We start from the raw sequence: 17,661 nt of genomic DNA on the forward strand, positions 1-17,661 counted from the left end.
CCTACCTCCTTGACCTTTTCCTTTTTTTTTTTTGAGATGGATTGTCACTTTGTCACCCTCGGTAGAGTGCCATGGCAGCACAGCTCACAGCAACCTCCCACTCTTGGGCTTAAGTGATTGTCTTGCCTTAGCCTCCCAAGTAGCTGGGACTACAGACGCCTGCCACAACACCGGGCTAATTTTGTCGTTGTTGTTGTCATTGTTTTTTAACTGTCCCGGGCTGGGTTCCAACCCGCCAGCTGCAGCTGGGGTGTAGGTGGCTGGCGACCTACCCACTGAGCTACAGGTGCCACCGCCTCCTGACCTTTTTGACACAGATGGTTTGGGAATTAAGTAGTTGGGGTATGTGGAATGACTTCAGTTCCTCAACATGGCTTTGTATAGCCCCAACGCATCACATACTGCAGCCAAGAAACCTCAATTCTTAACCAAAATTCTATGCCAAAATTTTTAACCCAACAAGATTGCAGACATGGCCTTGCAGCATTCCTGAAGAGGCTACTTCTCCCACCCCTTTCACTGCTGACACTGTCAGCGTCTTGTTCCATATGTCTGTCACAGCTTCCCCCAGCATGCAGAAGCAGTGGCAGATGTCCCCAGGCCCACTCTAGAACTGTAGCACTGGGACTGAGTGTCTTGGCAGGCTTGACTCAACCCGTGGCTTGGACTTTCCTCTGGCCCAGTCAGCAGGGCAGATGGAGTATGGCCACTCTCAAGCATCCATGTCAGGCTCTATCCTCACAGGACAAGAACGTAGGGGGCAGGAGAACTGCTATTTCTAACTGTAAACCAATATCAACATTTTAAGTCTGAAAGCATAGAAAAGGTAGTGATCTCTCTCCTTTTACCCCAGCCTTTGGCATTTGAATGTAGCTTATAGCTCCATTTTACAGATGGAAAGTATACCAAAAGAGGTTAAGTTACTCACACAAGCTAATAATCTGTGGCAAAATCCAGATGTGTCCCCATAAATTCAAGTTCAGGGCCCTCTCTCTTCTCATTCTTATCATCCTGAGCCTTGCCTTGTGAATCTTGTTAAGTGTCCAGCCTTAAGCTTCATATCACTCCTAGAAAACAATTGTTCGAATAACCAAAGAACCAGCACCATCTGCATGTTAGGCACCAAAGGCCTAAAACCTAGAGAAGGGAAGAACTTCAGCTCAAAATGAAAATGAGCTCATCCACTGCTCTCAACAGCCGTGAATGCATAATTATGAATTTTCTTACAGACTAGTTTTTGGAGGTCGGGTGCCGTGAGTCACACCTATAATCCTAGCACTCTGGGAGGCCATGGCAGGTGGATCACCTGAGCTTAGGAGTTCCAGACCAGCCTGAGCAAGAGTGAGACCCCATCTCTAAAATTAGCAGGGCATCCTGGCGGGTACCTATAATCTCAGTTCCTTGGGAGGCTGAGGCAAGAGGATCACTTGAGCCCAGCCTTGCTGTGAGTTATGACTTCAAGGCTGTCTATTAAGGGCGACAAAGTGAGATTCTGTCTCAAAGAAAAAAAAAGTTCTTGGTAAAGTTTGCCAATGAAAAATCGATGGCGCAATCACAATGAGAATAGATACAGCAAAGGCCGTGTTACTGACTGACATAGATCATGGCTTGGGGCACACTTGCACAGCAGAGTGAAGAGGTTCGGATTCCTGTACTCCATCATCTGTCTCGACCCAGAGAAGCCACCGAGATCAGAGGTGACAGTCAACACCAGTGTGGGAATCAGCTGTGCCAAAGACAGAGCTCCTGAGAGCAGGTCAGCCCTTAGGAGGGCAGGCGGTGGGCATTAGCGTCCGGTATCTCCTGTGAGAGGCCAGACAAAGCAAGATGAGGCTGCAGAAAGTGACACCTAGCTTGATTGCAAGCAGACAGCTTTTCTGTTTCTATCTTGAAAATGTCAGTGTCACAGGCAAGACACCACCAAGGAGCTCCTCAAGAGCATGGGCTCTGGGCGGTCGTGTTTGCCTGAATCTGCAGCTACACCCTGCTCCTGAGGGTCCGTGTGGCCCTAGGCACGTGATTTAACCCTCTGCACGTCCGTTTCATCCCATGTGATGTGGGAATAATAGATGACCGCACCTTGCGCAAGGGTTATATTATCAGGATTAAATGAATCGGAAGCATTTAGAAGAGAACTGGGCAGAGAGTGAATCAATGTTTCCTTTCCCTGCCTGTGATGTGTCTGATAGCCTCGGCAGTGGTCTGTGTCCCCAAGACCACTCAAAAAAAAGGCGGGGGGGAGTGGCACCGGAAAGTCTCTTCCAGCTCTGGGCTTCTCTGAGTCTGGGTCCACCCCAGAATACTTCTCCAGATATGGTTCAGCTTCCCCAGGGGTTTGTTAGAAAGGCAACTTCCAGGCCCCAGCCCAGACTTTCTAAATAGGTATGTCAGGGCGGGTCCAGGATTCTGTGGCTTAACATGCTCTTTGGGTGATTTCTAATGTTGGACAAGCGTTGTCTCAGAATCTTCTTTACTGAGAAATTCAAGCCAGATGCCCACTTTCCAGGACCCCAGTGGTGGAGCCATTCTGTGAATGGTGCCTGCAGGGATCAGATGTGGACTGGCTGGAAGCTAAGTTTGCAAAGATTGTTTAGGATGTCTACAGAGTCAGCTCAGCTAATTAAGAAAAGGGTGATACTAAAAAAAAAAAAAAAGAAGAAAAGAAAAGGGTGATACTGAGAATGAGAGAGGGGGCCTGGCTGGGACAATTCTAACATTTATGAATTGGGCTAAATTTTAGCTCCAGTTATATTATTTTGAGTTTAAATCAGAGTTCTATCTCCAGCCCCTATTTGCAGTCCAGAAGAATCTGTAAACTAGAGATTGCAGCTTTGGGATTCAGGACCTGGGAGGATAGCTGGAGGTATTCTTTTTATTATTTGAATTCAACTAAGCCCTATAAAGAAAACTGTGAGAGTTCCTTGAAATAAACTATTGGACAATGAAAATCCATCATGGGTGATGACTGTTTTCTCCAAATTCAAGATACTGCACTAAATAGCAACTCCGGATGTCAGTGCACAGCTTCAGCAGCTCCTCTCCGTCTTCCCACGCCACATCTCTGTTCGTGGATGTGTCTCCTGGTGTTTCCCCCATGGGATCAACCAACACAAACATAAAATACGACATTTCTTGTCTTCTTTTCTTTTCTTCCTCTTCTTCTTCTTTTTTTTTTTTTTTGAGACAGAGTCTTACTCTGTTGCCTAAGTTAGCGTGCAGTGGCATCAGCCTAGCTCACAGGAACCTCAAACTCTTGGGCTTACGAGATTCTGTTGCCTCAGCCTCCCAAGTAATTTTTCTACTTTTAGTAGAGACAGGGTATCACTCTTGCTTAGACCGGTCTCAAACTCCTAAGCTCCAGGGATCCCCCCGCCTCAGCCTCCCAGAGTGCTAGGATTACAGACGTGAGCCTCCACGCCCAGCCCCAAAAGCAACATTTCCAAAATGATCTTCTATAGAGCACATTCCTTTTCAGTTACTTCTTTTTCATCAGTGAAATAATCAGTTTCTAGTTTTCTGCTCATGATGAAAACTTGGAGGTGTTAAGTTGCCTCACAGGGTTTGCTTTTAGGGCGGCTCTAAGTCGGAGGCACAGTGCCATCCTGGCTCCTCTCCCCTCAGGACTACTCGCCTCTGCGACCTCTCCACTGTACACTGGGTGGACCAGCCTTGTGCCCTCTTCCATCCAGGCACAGCCACCGCAGCAGCACCATCTCAGACGTTTGTGTCATGCCCTTGACAAACAACCCATTCAGCCTGCAAGGTGTCTGCTCCCTGGGATCTGAGCATTTCTGCCCAGCCCTCAAGCTATTTGCCAACTCTGCTCTCCCCATGCGTTTCCTTGAGTGAATTCGCCATATTTCTTTTCATATCAGGAAATAAATGTGCTGTTCTCATCCCTCCACTTGCTTCCTCCATCTCCAGAGTGTCACTCGTGCCCCTAACTTGACACTTCACCCACCTGACATTTTCTTCCTCTTTTCCTTCCATCTTCCTTCCTTCCTATTAAGCTTTCCCTCCTGGTCTAGGTCACTGTATTCACATTTGCATGTGTATGTGGTTTACCAATATTTCCAAGGGATTTTTACACATAGGTTCTTCTCTGGAGAGTTGACTGCTGAAGGCCAGAGGCAGAGAATTTTCCATTTCTTTTGTCCCTGCTACACTTGGGGGATCAGCCCAGAGTACTGAGGTTCATAGAATGCTCACCATCAAGTGGGTGCTCAGGACATGTTATTCACCAACTACAAAAGGTTGCTTGATCCCCTGAAGGCAATCAGAAAGAGCAGTTGGAAATGCTCCTCAAAGAAGCGTGTTTTAGGGAGTTCTAATGAGACCCAGTTAGAAAGCTGCTCCTGTTCTCTTATGCGTGGTGTGAGCGGTGAAAGCCAGAATAGGAAGGAACAGGGCTAACTGCAGCTTTGCACACTTCTCTGATCTGAATGCTTGCCTGGTTTGCATCGTGATTTCCTTCCTTACTGGAAAACGTGGACTTTCTTCCTTTCTTCGGAAGAAGTGGGACTTGTTGGGAAATCTGAGGCTCCAAGATTCAAATGCAGTGGGCTTGGCTGGAGTACCCTGTAGTGCATTTCTTGACAAGTCCTGAAAAGACTATTGAATTCTGGCCTGTGCTTTTCTGCAGTATTTGGATGTGTTTCAGCTGCAGTGTTTGGCTGGACAGGATAATCGAAATGGTTTTTTATTTTCTTCTTCTTCAGCAATGTTATGCTACTGTTTCACTATTTCATCCTTACAGTTAAAAATAGAATATTTTACAACCATGCAGATACTTTTGCATGCAACAGAATCGTGCCACTAGACTATGCAAAGAACTAATTTTTAAAAATTACACATAAACAGGTCAAAATATATTAATATACTGTCCTAATTAAAACACACACACACACACAAAACAAAACCATGCAGGCATTTGATGAGCTTGCTAGAGGATGGATACCAAGTTACACTGAGGATCTGTGTCATTGCTATTATTAAATACAGGCTTTTTGGTGAGACTCTTAACTTCATAGGGAAATTTTTTTTTTCTCTGTTCTTTCATATGATTAAAATGCTGTATCTGGTAATCTCTGTGGTGTCACTAGCATTTGCATGTGGGGTGGGCTGGAGGTTTTGATGCTGTGTGTATTAGGCTTTTGTTCTCTGGGAGGCTTCAAAGGACTGCTGGCCTTTGAGTCTGCTCCATATCTAAAATTCTAGCTTTAATTATCAGATTAGCCTGCGTTTTTTTTTCTTTGTGATTAAAGAGAGAAGTGTGTTTATTATTCTGCAAAATACTTGAGATGGGAGGGTCCCAAATGTCTAATTTTGTTCTAGAAACGAGAGCTGATCAAATTATAGACTCTTTCAAGCCAAGGGAGGGAAATGAATAAATCAGGGAAACAGAGGCACTGCATGGCGCCGTGTGAATGGGCGTCCGGCCGCTGCACTTTGCTAAACAGCACTGGCATTATGCCTTTCAGGGTCCCTGCAAGTCATGAACAAAACAAGAAAGATTATGGAGCATGGGGGGGCCACCTTCACCAATGCCTTTGTGACCACCCCGATGTGCTGCCCGTCACGCTCGTCCATGCTCACCGGGAAGTACGTGCACAACCACAACGTCTACACCAACAACGAGAACTGTTCCTCCCCCTCGTGGCAGGCCGTGCACGAGCCCCGGACGTTTGCTGTTTATCTTAACAACACTGGTTACAGAACAGGTAAGAGAGGGCCTTTCCAGCCCCTCAACCCCCAGTAAGATGTCTGAGACGTAGGAAAGGGCTCTGTGTCATGAGATACTACACACTTGATCTTAGCCAAAAGGCCGAGAAGCGATGATGAGATACATCAAGTTTGAGTAAGTCCCCGATTGGAAGAGTCAAGCATTTTTCCTCTCTCAGAATCTTCCCCGTATCTTACTTTCTAATCTGAAGAATGTATCAATGAGAGATCCCACAGAGGAAAACCAGAATGGCTCCCCGGAGGCACAGTATGAACGTGTGTTCCCATCAGAGCACCTGGTCCTTGGTTTCTTGGAATGGAAGAACTTTCATTCCTTTTCCCTGCTTCCCTGGATTTCATGAATTGCAAGGGATTGTGGCACCACTTGAGGCCTTTCTTTTTTTTTTTTTAGAGACAGAGTCTCACTGTATCACCCTTGGTAGAGTGCGGTGGCATCACAGCAACCTCCAGCTCTTGGGCTTAGGAGATTCTCTTGCCTCAGCCTCCCGAGTAGCTGGGACTACAGGTGCCCGCCACAACACCTGGCTATTTTTTTGTTGCTGTTTGGCCAGGGGTGGGTTTGAACCCGTCACCCTTGGTTCATGGGGCCGGCGCCCTACTCACTGAGCCACAGGCACCACCCATGGGGCCTTTCTTAAATGATGGAAAATTCCTGCTAATTGTTTCAGTGAGAAATGTTTTCAAACAGCTTAGTACTTATTCCAGGGCCTGGGACACAGTAGATGATCAAAATTATTTATCGAATTAATGAATAACTGAATGAAACAACCAGTGAAATATCTTTTTTTTTCAGATATATTAGCTTTATTATCCTCTTTCTACAATGCAGTTTATCACAAAATTGAAGCTATATAATTAGATCATTACAAATAATAATAAAAAGCATATGTAGAACATAATGTTAAACTTAAAGTTATCCATAATAAATACTCTATAATGTATAGCATTTTAGCCTACTCAATATTTTTCTTTTTTTGTGTGAATTCATCTTTTTTTTTATTTTTTTATTATTAAATCATAGCTGTGTACATTAATGCGATCATGGGGCACCATACACTGGTTTTATAGACTGTTTGACACATTTTCATCACACCGGTTAACATAGCCTTCCTGGCATTTTCTTAGTTCTTGTGTTAAGACATTTATATTCTACATTTACTAAGTTTCACATGTACCCTTGTAAGATGCACCGCAGGTCCAGTGAAATATCTTATTGGTTTATTTGTTCATTTACAATTAATCAGAATTTAAATTTTATTATTATGAGTACATAGGAGTTGTATGTCTTTATAGGTACTCATGATGTTTTGATACAGGCATACAATGTGAATTAACTAAATCAGGGTAATTGGGGTATCTATCATTTAACTTCAGGTTAGGAACATTTTCAATTCCATTTCTAGCTGAAGGAGTGTCCCACCTGTGGCCCATAGGCTGCCTGTAGATTATTTGAGGACTATTTTGCTTATCTATGGTGTTGTATATTGTGAAAAGTATGCTCGGATCTTTCCTTTTGCTCATCAGCTTTCATTAGTATTTGTGTATTTAATGTGTGGCCCAAGACAATTTTTATTCTTCCAATGTGAAGCAGAAAAGAAAAAAGGTTGGACATCTCTGTAAATATATGTTAACTTATTGTTGATTACAGTCTCTTTGTTGTGCTATCTCAAGTATTATTCATTCTCATGTGATCTAACTATATTTTCATACCCATTAACCATCCCTACTTTATCCCTTTCCCCACCCCCAGTCCTCTGCTACTCTTCCCAGCCTCTGGTAACCATCATTCTATTCTCTGTCTCCACGAGATCAATTGTTTTTAATACTTAGCTCCTGCACAGGAGTGAGAACATGCGAGATTGTCTTTCTGTGCTTGGCTTATTTCACTTAACATAATGTTCTCCAGCTCTACCCTTTGTTTCAAATAGCAGGATTTCATTCTTTTTGTGGCTGTCTAATATTCCACAGTGTATATGTACCACAGCTCCTTTATCCATTCATCTGTTGATAAACACTTAGGTTGATTCCCTATCTTGGTTACTGTGAGTATTGCTGCAATAAACATGGGTGCGAAGCTATGTTTTCAATGTGCTGAATTCCCATCCTTTGGGTATGTACCCAACAGTGAGATTGCTGGGACATAGGGTAGTGCTTTTTTCAGTTTTAGGAGGAACCTCCTTGCTGTTTTCCATAGTGGTTGCACTGTAATTTATAGGATTTTAATAGTTTCTTTAGTCTAAGTTATGGTCATTTTTAGGTCTCAAATGTTCACTTCTATATTCCAGAAGAGGAAAATGTCCTAACTGTTAAACCTAACATCCATGTTTAGCCTACACTGGGCAAGAAGAGGTCTTGGTTAGCTGATCTTTTGAAAATCGGGGACCTCTTTCAAAAGGGGTTGTGAACATTATGCCAGTCTTTCTGAGAAAAAAGAAAGGCTCCTTCCGGTAATGTCCCCCAAAGCCCTGTCCTCCCAACATGTAGTTGGTCTTCATGGGTTTTCCAAGCATTTCTTTGCTAACATAAGGGCTGCAGTGCAAAAATAGTTCTGTTTTTCAGAACCACCTAGACTTGGACATAAAAATTAAAACATGTTATCATTATCATTCACTATTTTGAAGATTCAAGAGTAAAGGATTTCAAATAAATATTCTCTTAAATCTCTTTTAAAAATGAAATTCATCTTTCCCACTGGACTTGGGAAGCATTTGGCCATTTGCTTTATTGCAGAGCACCCTGTGGGCACTTACTACTTGTTATTTATGGATGAAAATATTGATTGTGCATATGATAGCGCAATTGCTTGCAGGCATCTCAAGATCTCTACTCACAGAAGAAGCTCATCCCTTGAATCTCAAGGGTGTTTGCTTATGTTTAGGGAAAAAAAAATTAGGTTACAAGGAGGTTAGAAAGTGCCTTATCCTGAGCGTGTTTTCTCACATTAGTGATTTTAATTTATAGCAGCTTTCATCTGAGGACTTTAAAGCAATTTGCAAATCCATCAAATATCCCTGTAGGGTTCATAGACGGCAAATGCGCTTGGCTTTGTTTTATAAAAGTGGGGATTTCAAATATCGTGTGACCAGTTTAGAAACAGAATCAGAAACAGTTCTCTAATGCCTGGTTCCTGATTTTAACCACCAAATTGTCTTCAGCTCATGGGAAGTGTGTGGAATCGGAGCCGTTCAGCTTTCAGGTTCCCTGTGATTTAATCACTAGCAGCAGACATGGACCCTGAAGGGCTGGGGCTCTCACAGAGCCCAGGAGATACATGGATGGTGTTGTCGTAAGAAATAAAGACGCAAGGTGAGACAGAAGCCAACTGGGAGTTAGAGCCGTCAACTAGGGTTTGCTAATTTGTTTCAGGACTAAATCAGGAAAGGTAAGAAAGAAGGGAATTAGCTTTCACTGTCATCTTACCTAATTCTTATGTCAACCTTGAAAGAAAGGATTCACCTGTGTTTCCAATGAAGAAACCAAGACTTCAGGAGGACCAGCTGTCAAAGGTCACAAGCTAGTCAGTTGAGGAATGAACTCAGCACGTTCGACTCCAGAGCTTTTCCTCTTTGTATGATCCTATTCACTGACTTGTGATTCTGTCCTGCGTCGTTCCAAACTGCTTTAGAGACACATGCGACGTAATAGGATACAGAACAGTAGGGACCCTGGCAAACAGAAACTAAGCATAGAACTAGCTAACGTCTAGGCACAGGTTGGGTACCCACTGCTTGCCGGGGAGCTGTAGGGAAAGGTTGCTAACTTGGAACTAAGCTTCTGGATGATAAAAGCAAAAATGAAAACACCACCTATTGTAAAGGTCACTGGGTCACCATGATAATGCAAATCAGCTGCCTCTGGGAAGCTTAGTGTATTCTGATACTTGTTTCATTTCTACTGTGCTGTATCCGCCCCAAGGTCGACTAAAAGAGCTTGACTAAAACTCAGAGATAAAACTGAGTTCAAATCCTTTATTTTTAGAGGAGTTGACTTACGCCCACTGGATTAAGGTGACTGCTGACATTCTAATGGGAAGAGCAGGCACCAGGACCTTGATCCTCAGGGCTCTGTCCAGTGTTGTGTCCTGGTTTCTAGGATGAAACCAGACCTGACACCATCGGGCTCCCTGATGAGGACTGTCGGTGAGCCTGCCATGGGTATCTTCTCCAGGGAAGGTGGACATACTCCTGGAAGCTAAGTCTGATTCTGAAGACAATCTTCCCACAGGCTCACACACTTAGGTAATAATGCAACTTAGAGTCATCCTCACTGTAATTTTTCAAGGGAATTCTTCAAGGGAAATAAGGATTTTTCCAAATACTTAGTAACAGAGAAAGGATAACATGCACTCATGAAAATAAGTTGTGATTTGCCTATTAGTAAATCAGAAAGAGAAAAATTGGAAGATTAAAATAGCAGTGATTGTGTTCTATATAATTGAAATTCATCTTCGATGGGAAAACATTAAAGTATTTCAGACAATTAGAAATCTTTGTGACAATAGTTATTGATCCAATCATGGGCAATGATCCATTTGAAAATAAACAAGCACAAGAGTGACATGGAGGTCTTAAGAAATATAAGAGAATCGGTGAAAAGGTATTAAACTAATGTGATTATTTGTATGACACTAAGCTAGAGGAAAAAACTAGTAGGAAAAAAGCTGATATATAATATTTTATTGTTTTCCTAACAATGAATTTATTATTTAGAACATTTTGCTACAAACCTAAGAAAATAATGGAGAAAACAGAAATATGTGTTATACATAAATATTCACCTTGGAGAAAAGCACAAAGCAGCCCTAAGTTTTATGAAGAACAACTTGAAGAAGACAAATTACTGGGAGGCTTATTTTGGGAGGTTTCCAGAATCCATGGATTTAAAGGAATTGAATTGATCCAATATTATATTTACCATATATGACATGATTTTTCTTTTTCAGAACTGAGGCATATTTTTGGACTAGCTAAAGCCTGAATTTTTCTCACTTTACTCATGGAAAATATGAGTCTACTAGAGCTTAACTGCTCAAAGAGGGAAAAATATAGTAACATGTCTACTGCACTTTACATTCTGACACGTGAAGTGGGAATGGTATGGGATTATCTATCATCAACATAAATATCCTGCCTGATATCTGCTCCAAAAAATTTAGTTTAAATTTCTTATGATGATAGAGACATTAATGTAAAACCTGGAAGAAGTTTTAAGGTAAAAGTTATTATCTACAGTGGAAAGGAAGCATCAGGTACTAGAAAAAACAAATGCTGAACTGAGGGTGAGTTGGAGCCGTACCTTACTCTGCCCTGGATGTGTTCTGAGGACATGGACAGGCCAGTTTTCCACCCTAAATAATGCAGGGAGAGGCTTAGAATGCTGCCTGCATTTTCTTGTCTGTTCAAAATTACTGTATATTGTAATGATATTATACTCAAACCAATTGTTAATATTGATTCATTAAAAAAATTGCAGTTGTTTAAATTACAATCATAATATAGGGTACATAAAATCAGATATGAATTTAAATTTTAGTCACCAGTTCTTCTTCATATCACTGAGATATATGGGGCAATATTTAATACATATCTGCAATAAATCTTTTTGTAAAGAACTCTTTTGTAATCAATTTAGAAAATTAATCTATTTTTTAAAGTTTATGTCTTTTTATATTACAAAATTGTGTTACTTATAGCAAGACATTTCTTGTCTCTCCTCTCCTCCCCTCCCCTCCCCTCCTCTCCTCTCCTCTCCTTTTTTTGAGACAGAGTCTCTCTATCACCTGGGTAGAGTTCTATGGCATCAATGTAGCTCACAGCAACCTCAAACTCCTAGGCTCAAAGGTTCCTGTTGCCTGAGCCTCCCAAGTAGCTGGGACTTACAGGCACCCACCACAATGCCTGGGCTAGTTTTTCTATTTTTAGTAGACAGGGTCTCACTCTTGCCCTGGCTGGTCTTGAACTCCTGAGCTCAAGTAATCCACCCGCCTCGGCCTCCCAGGGTTCTAGGATTACAGGCATGAGCCACCGTACCCAGCCTATAGCAAGTATTTTTACTAACTCTTTTTAATGGGATGTTTTTAAATGTAGAGTTTACAAAGTAAGACAAAACAATCTTATTTTTATGATTATGGTGTTATAGATTCTCCATAAGTACATAAACATGGGATACAGCAAACATTTATTGAATTATAATATTCTTGCGGCTACACTAGACACTGGTATATGAAGAAATATAAAGTAAGATTCCTTTCTTCACTAGACTTACAGTCCAGTTGCAGAAAATAGATTCCTACATACAAACTGACATAAGTTATAATTTAAACTTGGTTCAAAATTATGTACATTTATACTTATTACCGTGAAATCCTGACACCCCAAGTCTATCAATTACGTGGAGTAAAATTCTAATTAACATATCATTAGATATATGAAAAAAAATTTGACTTCTCACCATGAGATTTTTTAAAGAGTTATTATTGCTGACTTAAAAATAAATGCCTTGAGGCCTAGCTCCATGGCTCCTGCCTGTAATCCTAGAACTCTGGGAGGCCAAGCAAGACCAGTGGAATGCCTGAGGTCGGGAGTTAGAGACCAGCCTGAGCAAAAGCAAGACCCCAATCTCCAAAAAACTAGCTGGGTGTTGTGGTGGCGCCTGTAGTCCCAGCTACTGGGGAGGCTGAGGCAAGAGGATCACTTGAGCCCAGGAGTTGGAGGTTGCTGTGAGCTGTGACACCATAGCACTCTATCGAGGGTGAAAAAATGGGACTCTGTCTTAAATAAATAAATAAATGCCTTTGCTTCAGATAGTTTAAAGAAATTTTTCTAAGAATTGTGTAACCGGTAGTGCTCGACAGAAGCAGCCTGGCCTATAGCCAACAATAATTAGAATCAGGTCTTTCTGATCTTTCTGTCACCCAACCACCACCACATCCAAGAGACTGACAGAGAAGTACACGTAACTGACATGTGGTAATAGTGCCAGTCAGAGAGTCGTGATTGATCGAGTTGAACCGCCAATGCCAAAGGAAAGAAAACGTCAGACTGTACATCACCTGTACATAGACATAATGACAATGTGGGCAAGAAAATGGAATTCACCTTACAGAGGGAGAGAGATTTAATACCTAGAAGCCCAGATGATCAATGGCAGAGCGCTGCCAGGAAGCATAGTGTTGAAAGAGGATAGGGGAGATTACAAATGAGTCTCCATGTCACGAGGTAACAAGAAAGGCCAGAGTCCCCTGAGCTGCCCACCTGGCTGCTGCATTGTATGTGACCCATGAGGTCCCTGCTGTCTTGGAACAAGTGTGCTGGGTGAAGGCACATCTGGAATACCGCATACATTCTTTACACTCCATTAACACAAAGACGCCGAAAACCTGGAGGGAGTTCTGAGGCAAAGAACAAGGACTCTTCAGAGGCCTGAAGGAACAGTGTATAAGGGAAGGATTAAGACGAAGGGTAATAGCCATGGCCATGGGCAGAAAACAGTACAAAATAACCTGTCAAGTAAAACAACTGGGGGAGGGCAGCAACGAATTGATATGGAGAAGGAAAAAAAAAGAAAAGTAGCAAAAAAAAAAAAAAAATTAAAAACGAATTAAGCAGGAAAATGTGAGCCAAATGGAGAAGAATTTGTTGCTACAAAATAAGTCGTTGGAAGAATGTATATCAAGAGATATGTTCAAATGCACAAGGGCAAATTCTGTATAGTATGATTTCCTTACACTACAGAATTATAAATCATTTAAAATCAAAAGGATAATGATTGCCATGCTAATGACAATGCCAGTAGCAGCAGCACTCAATAAGCCCTTGTGCTGGGCACTCTTTTAAGCACTTCCCATGTGTATTAACTCATGGGAGTTAATCCTCACAACCTGCCACTGTTATTATCTTTGCCATCAGGGCTTTTCAGAGGGGGGATCAGAGCAGAGAGGTTTCGAAGCTTGCCTGTAGGTGGACAGCTAGCAAGTAGCAGAGCCAGGATTTGAACCAGGCAGGCGGGCTCTAGGCTTTCTATTCTAAACCGCTGAGTACTTTTACTTCTTTGAAAACAAAAGGAGAGAAAAGTGAGATTAAACCCCCAGAGATGAAGAAGACACCCAGGGAAAGTGCTGGACTGGAGGTTGTTAAGTGCACGGCTTCTGGAAACAGTCCTCTTCTGAACAAACATTGATGGGGTGTGGCCTTGATCTGCTGCCTGCAGCCTGAAGTCATGTTATGTTTTGTGGGAATAAGAAAATCATCTTGTGGTTTGGTCAGTTAGAGAAAAGGTCAGTTAGTCTCTAAAGACAAGAACCCCTCATTAGAAGAATTCCTGCTGCATGTAGTCAGCCTGAAGGGAAATCCTGAGTCATTTGATGTAGACCCTCTGACACTTTGCCGGACACTGATGAACCTGGTCAGTGGCCCCAGTGGACTCCTCAACCGGTGAGTGGGTTTCTGGCCAACGGAGCACTTAATCAATTTGCTCATTCACAGATTCAACAAATACACATTTATCCAACAAATATTGCTGTGTTTCTCAGCCTTGCGTCCAGCCTCTTTTCAAAGAAAAAGCTGATAAATATCAACTTCAGCCACTTTAAAGCTTTATTCTGTGCAAATGTTTGGAAGACCAAATTAGCTTTTAAAAACTATTAATTCAAGGTTGGACACAGTGGCTCACGCCTGTAAGCCCCTAGCTCTTTGGGAGGCCGAGACAGGTGGATTGCTTGAGCTCAGGAGTTCAAGACCACCGTGAGTAAGAGCAAGACCCTCTTCTCTTCTAAAAATAGAAAAAACTAGCCAGTTGTGGCAGCTGCCTGTAGTCTCAGCTACTCAGGAGGGTGAGGCAAGAGGATCGCTTGAGCCCAAGAGTTTGAGGTTGCTGTGATGATGCCACAGCACTCTAGCCTGGGCAATAGGATGCAAAGAGGGAGAGCAGGGTTACAGAGATGAGGCAAAGGCAGCATCTGCCCCAGATGGAATCAGAGAACGTGGGAATTGCCAAGCCTGGACACCAGGGAGAGGGATTATGCCACTCAGAGGATACATCCAAGGAGTGAAAGTAAATTTGAAAGGAAAATGGTTAATTTCATCTTGGACAATTGTGTTAAGGTGCAAATCAAACCTTCACATGGAGATGTTCTACACATGATGAGATTGTGTCCTGATAAGCCCATCATAAGGCAAAAAGATCACGAAGGCAAAAATGTATTTAATACACCTAACTTCCCAACCTCCATAACTTTGCTAGCCTACCTTAAATATCCTCAGAAATCACCTAACACAAAGAGTATTTTATAATAATATGACGAATATTTCGTCTGATTTGTTGAACACTGTCCTGAATGCAAAAGCCTTTGCACCATCAGATTGTAAGTGGAACCACCCTAAGTCAGAGCTGTCTGTAGTTATATGTCAAAGCTGTCTGTAGTTATATGTCTAGTTATATGTTCTAGATAACCCATAGGAACATCGAAATGATGCACATTGATTGAATACAATTCAAATAAGATTAAGATTCAAAATGTGAATTTTAAGACCAATACCAATAAAGTGCCTTAGGACTAGAATCTGTTTTGTTATCCCAAGTTACTCTGCCAGGACACACTTCTTGCCATGTACATAACACAGAACACCTATAAAACCTTGTTAATGAAAGTGGAAAGTGGCTTTGACGTGGAAGGCTTCTGGCTGACCGCAGAACATGGTCTCTTCCAAAAACAAAAGGTTACAGCTCTATAACATCAGAAAGACTAAACCCTGCCTAGGAGTGTGTACGTAGGTATAGGTGTGTGTGTATGCACTCATATACACATACATAAAATAAAGCCATTCTCTAGCAATTCATTCCTGGGGGTGGGTTATCAAACATTTAGGTTCATCCAGAATAGTGCTTGTTTATATCTGCTTTACTAGTGTAATTATCATAGTTACAAATAACAGCCTCTTTCTCTCCCAAAAAGTCCCAGAAATACCTTTAGCGGTACCCTTCTGCTAGTTGTGAGGTATCTGATGTCAAGATCTAAACCGTTTTGTTTAGATCTCCAGCCTGCCCTTGTCCCTCTTTCCTTGTCTCCTGTTTCCGTCCTCAGCAGAGGACAGCCCCTATAGTCCTCCTCTCAGAAAGAACCCGTCAACTCTCCTGCCCAGGGGCCTTTCTCGGACGTGACACGCCGAAGTGTGAAATCCTTCCAGAGGTCTTTATAACAAATAGAGGCATTTTTGTAACGTGTATACTTTTATTCCACTAGAAGTCTATGACAATTAGTAAGCTATGGAGTAAATTCTCTATGTTGACAGAATTATTATCAATAATAGACATAGGTGTTCATAAAATACATTGAACATAAGCACCTATGACATGTAATACATGTGAAATTAAAACCCTGACCACATCCCATAAACATGGAGTTTACCATGGTTCCCTGGTTTAGAAACCCTGTGCTCTCTAAAATATGTGAAAATAAAGACGAGCTTTTTAATAGTGTTCTTATAATTCACAACTCTGAAATATAATTCACAACTCAGCTCTCTCTGAGTTAGAGAGCTTATTTTAATCACAAAGACCAAACCTTTAGTTCTCCACCACCCACCGGTGGCAGCATTCAACATCTCACACTGGCTGCTCCCCTGACTGTTAGATCAACTTAACAAAAGTGTACATTCCAGTAAGATCACCAGAAATAAATGTACCCAGAGTGCCATAGCCATCATGGTGATTTGACTGAACCATAACCCATGTACTGGGGTGTTACTTACATTTACTCAAAAGAAAAATATGTGTACTCCCCTCTGCCAAAGGATCAGAGTCTTCTACTGGTGTTATTTTGGCATTTCCTGTTACCTAGGTTAAATTTTGTTTTACTTTCTCTTTTCCAGTCATAATTTCATATTTATGCATTTATTTATGATTAATCATTTCATATGAAAAAAATAATTCTTTTTTTTTTTCTCCATTGCAGCCTTTTTTGGAAAATACCTCAATGAATATAATGGCAGCTACATCCCTCCTGGGTGGCGAGAATGGCTTGGATTAATCAAGAATTCTCGTTTCTATAATTACACTGTTTGTCACAATGGCATCAAAGAAAAGCATGGATTTGATTATGCAAAGGTAATTTTCAGGCACTTTTACACTGCATCAATTTACTTTGTGCATAATGGGGACAAGCCATTTTCACTGAGTTAAAACTATCCACAAGATTGGCTTCCTATGTTCTCACAATGTTAGCATGAGAAATTTTAAGGTAATTTTAAACTCTAGGCAAGAGAAAGACTCTCAAGGAAACTGCCTTTGTGTAGTGACTTTCCCCCCTCATTAGGATGAAAGGCAATCAGCTTTTGATGAAAGTATCACCGAGAAAATAACAGACCCACTGCTCTGTCTTGTGGTAATTTTTGTGCCCCCACCCCAACTCTGGAAGACGTGTCCGTGTACTCAGATGTTCATTGTACTGTTTTACTTTTCACGGGGGTGAAAGTATATTTTGTATGTGGCTTCAAATTTAGGGAAGAGTGAGAGAAAAAGAGTATAATAATTAAAGGTTGGGTAACCACGTTCCTTGGTTCTCCTCTTCTTATCCGACCCAGCTTAGTACATGTGACAAGGACACAGGGCCCGTGGCAGCCAGAGTCCACAAAAGCCTCCAAAACTATCAATGCTCAGATTGCCCACTCAGTCCATAGACACTGAAAGGGACACGGCATATGGCTCTCTGACAAATGGATCCCAGATTTGGCTTAAAAATTCACAAAGGTTTTGTGATGGCGCGTGTAAATTTAAAATTTTTTCAGATCATAAGTGAAGGGAAAGATACCTGTGAATTTAGCCTGCTAATTTGCCTCGAATATCCCTTCCAGCCATACCCACCCCTTTCTCATTTATCTAAAAGAAGCATGGAGTCTGCTTTATCTAGCAACTTCTCCTGAC

At 41.8% G+C, this 17,661-nt stretch overlaps 1 protein-coding gene and 1 pseudogene across 8 annotated transcripts in view; one reads left to right on the forward strand and one right to left on the reverse strand.

Annotated features, from left to right (window-relative positions):
* Nucleotides 1–17,661, forward strand: part of SULF1 (sulfatase 1) — a 189,793-nt gene that overhangs the window by 106,073 nt on the left and 66,059 nt on the right. For 6 of the 8 annotated variants that reach the window (XM_053558792.1, XM_053558795.1, XM_053558793.1 and 3 more), the window contains 2 exons: nucleotides 5,481–5,720; nucleotides 16,694–16,845. In XM_053558792.1, the coding sequence (XP_053414767.1) occupies nucleotides 5,481–5,720; nucleotides 16,694–16,845 (392 nt within the window). Of the gene's footprint in view, nucleotides 1–5,480; nucleotides 5,721–16,693; nucleotides 16,846–17,661 lie in introns of those variants that run through there. The other 2 variants (XM_053558796.1, XM_053558798.1) reach the window with 1 other exon arrangement.
* Nucleotides 5,685–5,836, reverse strand: LOC128564235 (uncharacterized; annotated as a pseudogene).

Source organism: Nycticebus coucang, chromosome 13 (genome assembly GCF_027406575.1).
Source record: "Nycticebus coucang isolate mNycCou1 chromosome 13, mNycCou1.pri, whole genome shotgun sequence".
Classification (NCBI taxonomy): domain Eukaryota; kingdom Metazoa; phylum Chordata; class Mammalia; order Primates; family Lorisidae; genus Nycticebus; species Nycticebus coucang.